Source organism: Athene noctua, chromosome 4 (genome assembly GCF_965140245.1).
Source record: "Athene noctua chromosome 4, bAthNoc1.hap1.1, whole genome shotgun sequence".
NCBI lineage: Eukaryota > Metazoa > Chordata > Aves > Strigiformes > Strigidae > Athene > Athene noctua.
Genome location: NC_134040.1, coordinates 44,728,558 through 44,738,816, shown reverse-complemented (window position 1 = coordinate 44,738,816; position 10,259 = coordinate 44,728,558). Strand labels below are relative to the sequence as shown.

At 52.5% G+C, this 10,259-nt stretch overlaps 1 protein-coding gene across 1 annotated transcript; it reads left to right on the top strand.

Moving 5' to 3' along the window:
- Positions 1 to 2,280: 2,280 nt before the first annotated feature.
- SPRY1 (sprouty RTK signaling antagonist 1) lies at positions 2,281 to 9,249 on the top strand. Its single transcript, XM_074905126.1, has 2 exons — positions 2,281 to 2,398; positions 6,540 to 9,249. The coding sequence occupies exon 2, from the start codon at positions 6,595 to 6,597 to the stop codon at positions 7,555 to 7,557; it is 963 nt and encodes a 320-aa protein (XP_074761227.1). The 5' UTR covers positions 2,281 to 2,398; positions 6,540 to 6,594; the 3' UTR covers positions 7,558 to 9,249.
- Positions 9,250 to 10,259: the final 1,010 nt, after the last annotated feature.

Sequence of the window (10,259 nt, the reverse complement as noted above, 5' to 3'; positions counted from 1 at the left end):
GGAAAGGTGTTAAGCAATATTTATACAGGAGTATCCTAGGAAAAATACATATGGGCTTCTGTGAGAAGACAGTCACTTGATAAACGCAAGTATTCGCAGCTGTAGAGTAGAGCCTCACTAACCCAGCATTTACCTGCAGCTCACCTACGGCTGCCTCTGATGCTCCCGCTGTCACCACAAGAGTTGCGGTAGGTAGCACGCTGACAGAAAACACTGTGTCCCTTGGTTTGTCTCTATTTGAAACAGTGGTTTTGTAAAAGGATTCTAAAATACAGCAGGAGAAGATAGATTTGCACCACTAAGCACTCCACTCCGCAGGAGCAATTTTTGTTACTTTGTCATTTTTGCTCCTCGGTAGGATTTTTTGCAAATTTTTCTGTGACGGGTTCCACAGTTTTCAGATAGATTTCACTGAACGTGGTTTTGCACTTTGCGCTCACAGCGTGTCTGGGAATGCTTTTGGGTGAGCAGTCAGAATACCTAATTCCCCTAGCAGTATCAGTCATGAATTGGGATGTTTTTATGGCCATGCCAAAGGTTTTTATGCTGTTGTCACCTGAGCCTCCGTATGTGGAAGGCGGTATTTATATTATATATATTATTATTTATGTCTATATCAGCAGTCTGTTAATTACAAACTTGGAAGTATTAGTGATATTCAGTACATTCAATGCATAAAGGTTTTATTTAATAGACAATATGTGGTTGAAGTAAAGTTTTTGTATAAGGATTAATGAATGAATTCTAATGAATTAAGAAAAAATAAGAAAAATGAATTAAGAAAAATGTAGTTTGGGTATTTTCTTTCCAAGCCTAGTGAAGTTAAATGAAAAATAATTGCACTACATCCCTGAGTGTGATCTGGCTGGACATCAGACTATGTCACAGAGTAATACCTTTGTACTGGTATGTTCTTGTCTGTAGAGATTATTTGCTTTTGGATGAATGTTCCTGCTAAGCAGCTCAACGTATTCTTCATATGTATTTTTCTTCTTTGGGGCAAAAGGTGGGAGAATATGTTTTCTGTGAAAGAGATTGTAAAAAGCCAGTTCGAATGTTTCAGATAAGCTTGGGGCTACAGCGATGTTTAGCCTGAGCACTAAGACGCCTCAACTTTTCCAATATGTTGCATGTTGTTATGCAATAATTCTCATAATATTGATTTCTTTCTACATCGTTTTTCCATGTGGTTTTGGTTGCCTTTTAAAACACTTCAGTCACTCAAAAAACACAAACCATACGTCAAAGATAGTATTTGGCCATAGAAACGATGGCTTTGCAGGCATCACGGTGATCTATCTCTTCAGCACCATGGCAGACATGCAGCCATGAACTTGGGACGGGACCTTGCAGAGTCCGGGCTGGAAAGGTGGCAGAGAAGGACAAGCGGGTGAACTGGAAAATCTCTCGGTACCATTTGTAAAACGGTGGGAAGAGCCGCCTCCCACCTAATGGAAGGGTTAGGAGGGTAAATGCTTCGTGAAGTCCTCGGCTACCTCTTTAACAGGCTGAAGCAGAAACGTTTTACGAGCATAAATGAACGGCTGTTCCGTCTGGCCAGACCCTGCCTGAAAGACGCCGATGCTAAAACACGTACAAAAATCTCTCCGTAACGTTACCAGCGGCGCCCGGGCGGAACTTCACGTCCCCTCCTGCCGCCCGGTGCCGAGGGATGACCGCGGTCCTCCCCCCCCCGCCGCCTCCCCCTGCGGCTCCCGTTCCGCCACCCGTGACGGCGGGGCTGCCGGCGCCGTGGGGGGGCGGGGGGCGCCGGGATCCCACGGGAACCCCCCCGGGCTGCGGGGGAGTCGTGTGTCCGTCCGTGCCGCGCTCCCGGGGCCCCCCTTCCCCGCTCGCTCCCCCCTGCCCGCACTCTGCCCGCACCCTGCCCGCTCCCCCTGCCGGCCGGGAGCCGCGGGCCGCGGGCTGCCCCGGGGCCGGGGCCGAGCAGCCGCCGACGCCGCGACGACTGACCGCGGGGCACCTGAGCCGCGGGGGCCGGCGGGGGGTGGCCGGCTCGCCCCCCGCACCCACCGGCGGTCCCGCGGCGGGCGCGGGCGGGCGGCGGGGCGGCGCTCGGCCGTCGGAGCGGCCCCGGCGAGCGCGGCCCCGGCGGCGGTGACCTGTGCGGGAGCTGCTCCCGGGAGGGCGGGCAAGTCCACTCCGGGATTTCGGGGGCGCCGCGGAGTGACACATTGACATCACGGGGGCGCGGCCGGACGGCGGGCGGGGGCTGCGCGCTGAAAGGCGGCGGGGCGCGGCCGCACTCACTCCGCAACGGCGGCGGGACAGCGCGGAGCGGGCGGCGGGACGGCGCGGCTGCCTACACTGCCCGGGCTGGACTCCGCGCCGGGGCCGCCAATGTGCCTCGGGGAGCAGGCGCGCACCTTGGCCTTAGGTAAGCTCGGGCCGCGCTCGCCGCCGCCCTCCTCCTCCTCTTCCCCCGCCGCTGCCGGCAGCAGCAGCTCAGGTGCCGGGGGTGCGGGCGGGCAGCGGGGGGGCTCCCGCAGCCGGCGGGGAGGGCTCCGGGGCGAGCCGGGGCGCCGCTTCGCCGCCGTGCGGGAGGTGGGGGCGGAGGCGCGCAGCCCCCCGCCGCTCCCCCTCCGCACGCCCGGCGCTCGGCGAGACCCGCCGGGGAGCGGCCGCCGGGCCGGGGCCGGGGCGGTGGCAGAGCCGGGGCTCGGGGCTTCCCGGGCGAGCCGCGGTGCGCCGGCCGCAGCCCGCCGGTGATTCCGAAGCTTCCAGCCGGGTAATGGTCTGTCTCGCCTAACGCGGGGATCTCGCTTGCGCGCCGGAGCCTTGTTTGAGCCTCTCGAAACACCGAGGAAGCTCCCGGAGGGTCGGGGGCCAGACTGCTGTGCCCGGGGCTGCCTCACGCTGCCGTTTGCTCCCTGACGTGCTCCGCGCCTGTCAGTCACCCTCCAACAGCAACAGCAAGCACATGGCCATTCGCAGCGAGCTCGCAGAGCCATTACGCTCTGCTTCTGGTTTCCTTCGCAGTTTGCAGAGGTGTGCCTTGAAAGCAAGTGCCTCTTCGTGATTTCTGGCCAGGAAAAAAAAAAAAAAAATCTCTTGCACTAGGGGTTGTGGTTGCACTTTGCCAGAAGGGACTTGTGGCCAGGACCGTGCGGTGAAGCCGAGCGCCGGACCCGGGGACCGCTGCCGTGCCCTCACCCCCCCGGCGTGGAGGGATCGCCCGGGACCGCTCCCGTCCGAGGAGGGAACCGACACCCCGAGCAGGAGCCGCGCATTCCCCGCGCACTCCCGCCTTGGAGACCTTCGCCACCGGTGGCCCGCGTCGCCTGGCCCTGCCTCCCGGTGCCTGCGGCAGCCGGGCTCACGCCAGATCCAGATAAACCGCTTGAAGAAACGGCTTGACTCGCCTCCCGTCACCGAGGGACCGGCGGCCGGAGGAACGCGCCGCCTCTTCCCTCGGCGTCCCTGGCTCGGCGGAGGAGCGAGTCGGGGAAAGGCGGCCGGCTGGATGCGGACCCCCGAGAGAGGGGGGCTGCGGCGGGCAGCGAAGCTGGATTTTGCCCCCCTCGCCCGGTAGGACGTGGAGATCTGCGAGGGCTTCGCGGAGACGAGGAGCGCAGCCCGGCTGCCTTCCCCCGCGGGGCTGGGCGGGCGAGGAGCCGGGCCCGTCGCTGCCGGCCCCCGCCGAGTGGATTTGCCGTGACTAGGGGCTCCTTGGCAAGAAGGGAGTTGGGGGACTCGTCCCGTGCCCGCGGCGGAGCCGGGCGGGGGGCAGGGGGCGGCGCAGCCCGCTCGCTGGCGGGGGAGCGGCGAGCAGGTGCCGCGGGCCGCGCAGCGACGGCGCCGGGCGCGGGCACCGCGGACCCGCGCCGGACCCCCCTCAAAAAAGCCCAGAGAATAATAAAAGCCCGCAGGGACTGGGCTCCCGCGGCCGGCCCCGCGCTCGCCCAGGGCGGGGAGCGGGGCGGCCGGACAGACCCCGCGGCGTGGCCCCGGGGGGGGTGTGTGCGGGGACAGTGTGTGTGTGCGGGGACAGTGTGTGTGTGCGGGGACAGTGTGTGTGTGCGGGGACAGTGTGTGTGGTGTGCGTGGGGCTGGCCGTCACGGGCGGGCAGAGCGCCGCCGGTCGCTGAGCACCGCGGTCGGCTGAAAACGAGGGTAACGTTAAAAAGCCACCCCCAAGCTGACAAACACCTCGGGGGTGGGGGGGTGTCGAGCCGGCGGCCCCCGAGCCGCGGCGGGGAATCCCCGGCGCTGTAGCGGCCGGTCGCTGCCGCTTTAAATGCCGGGAAGTCCGCCCTCCTGAGGCAGCGCCGGCCGCGGCCTCTGCCCTCCCCCTGCAAAAGGGAGAGAAGGAGGGGGAAAGAAGGGGGGGGGGGGGGAAGGACCTTGTTTTCATTCATAACTTTTTTTTTTTCCTTTCTTTCCTTCCCCTCCTCTTCCTTCCTCCCCGCCAGCGGCGTGTGCTCCCCGCCTCGCCCCGCTCGGGGCGCAGAGGGCGCCGTGCCGCCGCCCGCCCGGGGCTGGGGGGGCTTGTGCGGGGGCAAGGGGGGGGCTGCCGGCGTGTCCGAGCCGCCGTGGGGAAAGGGCGTGGGGGGACACGGCACACGGCCACGGCAGAGGTGGGAGGGAGCGCTGGCAGGCGCCGGGGGCACTGCAGGCTCTGCCTGCCCTGCGTGCGGAAACATGAGGTCTCTCGCCGTCTTTGCTGTCTGTTACTTTATTGTTTTGGGGAGGGGGGTGGACGGACACGGGACTGGACACCCAGTTTAAGACTTATTTGCACGGGGGTGAAGGCGGTTGGTTCAACGGTGCCGCTCTCCGCCTGGTCTGCAGCTGGTCTTGTCAGTCTGCGTGCCGTGGTGAGGTTGCGCTTTCCCCCCAAAGATGGCACTGGATGTCTTTCGCATTTTCTTGGGATATTATTTTTCATCCCCTGGGGAGCCCAGCTCCTGGTTGGTGCAGCTGTAAATCTTTCCCTTTTCACATCCATTCACCCTCGGTCTGTTGTGGATTTGTGTTCAGTGCTTGTGAAGAAGACAGCTTGTTATGTGGAGTGAATTAGAAGTGAACGTGTTGTGTTTGGCTTTTTGGTTTCCTTTTTATTAGTCTGGTGGCCCTAAAGCCTGCACGGGTGACGCTAAATGTAAAATTAAATCTGCTGGATGAGCACAAAGACTTCGTGTCCTGGCAGGAGCTGGCGCTTACCCTTTATTAGCAGGCAGAGCGATACCTGCTAGAAGTAACCTGCCCTGCGCTTTCTTGTCTGTCCCTGTGCTTCCACGCCACCATCCCTTTTTCTCTGAGGTGGGGAACAGCTCCGTGCTGGCCGTAGTCTGGGTAGGCAAGGCAGGCTCTTTCTGGTCATTACTGGGTGAGTTTTGGAAGTGCTTGATAGCACTTAATTTTCTTCTCTTTCAGGTAAACTTGTATGAGCTCTCAGGAGGAGTGAAAAGGGGCTTTCCGCTCAGCTGTCACTAAAAGAAAGCAGTTTATTCTCTTGGTTCTTTGTATAAATGTGGCACTTAGATATTCGTCACAATTTTTATATAGGTACAGAACTGTCACCGCAGTTTCCTCAGTCAGCCTTGCAATCTTCGTGTCGTTAGATAGCCAGAATGAAAACGAATGGATGTGCATAACAGTTATTTAAAACATGGACTAGAAGATGGTGTGTTTGAGAAGCTTTTAATCTGTCTGTCTTGTGAAAATGGATTTGTTCTTTGACAGTGTTCTGAGGTTTGGTGGTTTTGGGGAGTTGTTATCATCTGGTCTTAACATTCTATGAATTCTTAGGTACTTTTCATCTGACACCTAGTTCATCTTAGCCTTTTCTACCCCTTCTCCTTTCACCCCCTGGCCTGTGGTCAGAAAATACTTGAAAACTGGCTGTCTGCATCCTTGCTTTGATTTTATAAGGAGCATATTAGATTTGTATGCTGAGTTGCTTTCTTACAGAAAATATCTTGGTTACTTGACAGTACTTAGTTTGATACTCTGTAGTGCACAATATCACTTTAGAAAGGAGACTTTCTAAATGTACTAGCAAGCAAATCTGCTTGAACTTTCTGGTGCTGCAGGTTCAGACAGAAGAGTGAGACTTGTGTGTGTTCTCTGTTCTGCCATACCAAACATGAACCTGAAGGTGTTCTTGCCTGCAAAAAACGTAGGTTTTGGGGCGTTCAGAATTCCTATTGCCAGTTAGGCAGTTGTTGAGTTCAGCAGCAAGTGAGAAGCACTTGCCAAGTAAGCATGCAGGTTAATACTGGATTTTTTATTTTTATTTTTGATGGCATGGGGTCTCCTTTGCATTCCTCATCTATGATGCCATACCCGGGAGTCTCCCCATTACTGGACTTTGGCCAGATCCTCAGCGTTGTTGTAATCCCCTGCTGAAAGAGATCAGTACCAGGTGGCTAGGGCAATTTGTGGTTTGCCATACCATTTCTGTTTTCAAAAAGTATCCCCTTCTTTATTCCTCTTTTGCCTTTGATCTCATGTATGTGTGTATATATGTACACACACAATGTTTATTTATACCTTCTGTTGTCTTCTTCTTTTAGGATTTCAGATGCATGCCAGGTTCCCACTGAATGCCAGAAGTAGAGATCACTACAGATGGAGCCCCAAAGTCAGCATGGCAGCGGTGGTTCACTAGTGGTGATTCAGCAGCCCTCCTTGGACAGCCGGCAACGGTTAGACTATGAAAGAGAGAGCCAGCCAACGGCTATCTTGTCACTGGACCAGATCAAGGCGATCAGGGGCAGCAATGAATACACCGAAGGTCCATCTGTGGTGAAAAAATCTGGTCCACGGACAGCACCAAGGCAAGAGAAGCATGAAAGGACTCACGAAATTATACCAATTAATGTGAATAATAACTACGAACACAGACCCAGCCACGTGGGGCACGTGGCTCATCAGCATAACGCCAGGGCTCCCGTCTTGAGCAGATCAACCAGCACAGGGAGCGCGGCCAGCTCTGGGAGCAACAGCAGTGCTTCCTCGGAGCAGGGGCTGCTGGGGCGGTCCCCTCCGTCCCGGCCGGGCTCAGGCCACAGGTCCGACCGGACCATCCGGACGCAGCCCAAGCAGTCGTCTCTGATTGTAGATGATCTGAAGGGTCCTTTGAAAGAGGACTTGGCGCAGCACAAGTTTATCTGCGAACAGTGTGGGAAGTGCAAGTGCGGTGAGTGCACGGCGCCGAGGGCCCTCCCTTCTTGCTTGGCCTGCAACCGGCAGTGCTTGTGCTCTGCCGAGAGCATGGTGGAGTACAGCACCTGCATGTGTTTGGTCAAAGGGATCTTCTACCACTGTTCTAACGACGATGAAGGGGACTCTTACGCGGATAATCCCTGCTCTTGTTCCCAGGCGCACTGCTGTTCTAGGTACCTGTGCATGGGAGCGATGTCCTTGTTTCTGCCTTGCTTGCTCTGCTACCCTCCTGCAAAAGGATGCCTAAAACTCTGTCGAGGGTGTTACGACCGCATCAATCGTCCAGGTTGCCGATGCAAGAACTCAAACACCGTGTATTGTAAACTGGAGAGCTGCCCCTCCCGGGGTCAGGGCAAGCCCTCATGATTTTTGGAGGGAGGTTTACTTCCTCCAACTTCAGTTTTTCAGGTTGTAGCTGATTTTTTTTTTTTTTTTCCCTCTCCTTTCCACTGCGCCCCGCCCCCCCCCCCCCTTTTTTGGGGTCTGTTCTTTTGCTTTCCTTTCTGTCTCCCCAACTTGAAATACACAAGTTCTTCCCTTTGCATCTTTGCTCTCCTCTTCCTATTGACTTGGCTGAGTGTGGAGCGTTTTACGTAATCATTGCTGCTCTTTGGTAAGTGTGGACCTGGTATCTGCATCTGCCGTTCACTTTGGCAGGGTCTTTTGAGTTTGTAACTGAACCACTCCTGAAAGAGACAGTGAGGGCTCACTGGGCTTTTGAAGCTTCTTACTCTGTGAATATCTTCCCAAAGATGTTTTTCGTTCTCAGCAATTTATTTTTATTTTTTTTCCCTTAACCCCCTGGGTACCAAGGAAGAATAACTTTCATGAGTGAGCTGGATTGTGAAACAACTTCTTGTGTGTGCTCTTTCTGGAGAGGGATGTAAAATAAAGGCTTTACCAAATGAAAGGCCTGACTCTTCTATAAGCAGCCTGCTTTTTTTTGCCTTCCCCCTTCTTCCCCCAGCCTTTTTTTGTCTTAACTTCTGGAACATTCTCAGTCCTGAGAATTACCCTGCCTTGTTTTTTTACATTTTCAATGTAACTTCAGTTTTTGCTACACTATGTAGATCTTCACATTGGAGACATTATGGCTGCAACATGCTCATTTGTTTCTTTTGCTGTCAATTCTTTGAAGGATATTGCTCACTCCACCCTCCTACTCCTGTTTTTATAGTCTGTCAGTATCAGTTGATATTAAAGTTGGTGGTGTTCATATAGCCAAACAGCCTTCAGGTGTCATTGAGTCACCTAAACGTTCTTGAATCCTTAAAGTTTCTTGTGGTTCTTTGGTTTAGTGAATTTAGCTCTGCTCTGTACTTCATAATTTTATTCTGTCCCTGTTTTACTGCCTTAGCCACAAATTGTGGTCCTTTTTTGTATATTTTATGTATAAAACAAAAAGTTGAATCCCAACTATTTTTAAGACAAAAGTCTGTTAAAACTTTTTTTATTGTAAAGAATATTTATTATGTGAATCTCTATTATTTTATGATATTTATTGCAAAAGACTTTGAAAATGTACTCATGTCTGAATATAACTAAATATCAATACTTAACGAAATAAGGATGACACGAAGAAAGTACATATGTTAACTATAATGCAGAAAATATATTAATTAATGAAAATGGCTCTTGAGTTCTTTTGTTACATTGATAGGTGAGCTACATACACATATTTCTGGGTTGCTGGGGTTTCTCTTCCTTGTGGTCTCTCAAGTAGCAAATGACTTCCTATTGATACTTCAGAACCACTAGTCTGTGCTCTAGTTTAGTTCACCTAATTTTAAGTTTGCTAACTATATATCTAGTAAGTTTTTGCTATGGGATATTTAATACAATTGAATGTATATGTTGTGCTTAACAGCGCTAAGAAGCGTGGGCCCTAGTTATTTACCAAAGCATTTGGAAATGCAGTTGTGGAGGAAGAAACCGTAACTTTCAAGGTTCTTTTGTTTCCTATAGAATACCAAATTAACATGTAAACCTATTTTCAATTTTCCTATATAGAACTTCTTGGCTGGTTAAATTGTCCATCAGCTGAAGTAATGAACCTACCAAGCTGAAACGTAAATAAAAAGCGAGAGGCAGGATAAAAAAATAACGGTTGTGTTGCTGTAGTTTTCTAGCTTTGAAATTTGGGGATGTGTGTGTCTGCCTATGTCAGTGGCTTGTTTGATTCTTTTCCCCAATGTCAACTGAATCTGTCTTCTGTCTTTAAATTAAAGGCTCTTAAGGGTGACCTAAGTGTCACAGCTGCTTGTGGCCATTTAACACATATTCAACAAAAAAGCTTTTCATTAAGACTGAATGGGGAAACCTCATTCTTCTGTTCATGTGGGTCAAGGCTAACATCACAGTTCTAAAGTAAAAAGTTTATTAAATGGATGTAATTTCACATGGTATTCAGAGTAAGTGGTTCTAGAGAAACTCCACTTCAAGAACACAGTAATAACTTGATAAGTGTGTCATATTTCGTGTTTTGAAGTCCTGCTGCTTTTCATTGCCATATTCAAGCTGTTCTGACTCCTAGCGTATTGATGATTTGAGTAAGCCTGGCTTTTGCCGTTAACGCTGTCGAAGCTGCTCCAGTGTCTTCTAATTAGCTGACTGAAAGGTTGCGTTCTTTGAGTGACGTGGGTGACTTCTGTGAGGTGTACAGTGAAATCATCATCTGGCTACATCTAGGAAACCACTTGCTTTGCAGTATGCAGCTGGCGATACTGTTCTCCCAGCCTCAGCATGGCAAAACTGACAGGTGGGGAGGCTTGTGGGGCGGCAATGTCTATATACAAAGTGCTTTCCAAGGTTTATTTTTCATGAGATGAAGCAAAGCCAAGAGAAGAATCTTTCTGAGGAGCGGGTGACTTGCTTTGCACTACCGTCCTATCACCGATACTTCTCTTGCAGTGACAGCTGCAAACAGCCCTTGGGCACAATGAAATCCTTGTCAAACAGTCACCGTTGGTCAGATATGACCATTTTTAAGACTGTGTACTGACACTCAAAAATACTGAGCCAGCTGCCTTTTCATAACTGGATACAATCCAGCTCTGTGTTGAGTAAGT

Bases quoted from the DNA above. Each gene is read 5' to 3' on its own strand.
- SPRY1 (XM_074905126.1), top strand. From the start codon at position 6,595: ATGGAGCCCCAAAGTCAGCATGGCAGCGGTGGTTCACTAGTGGTGATT.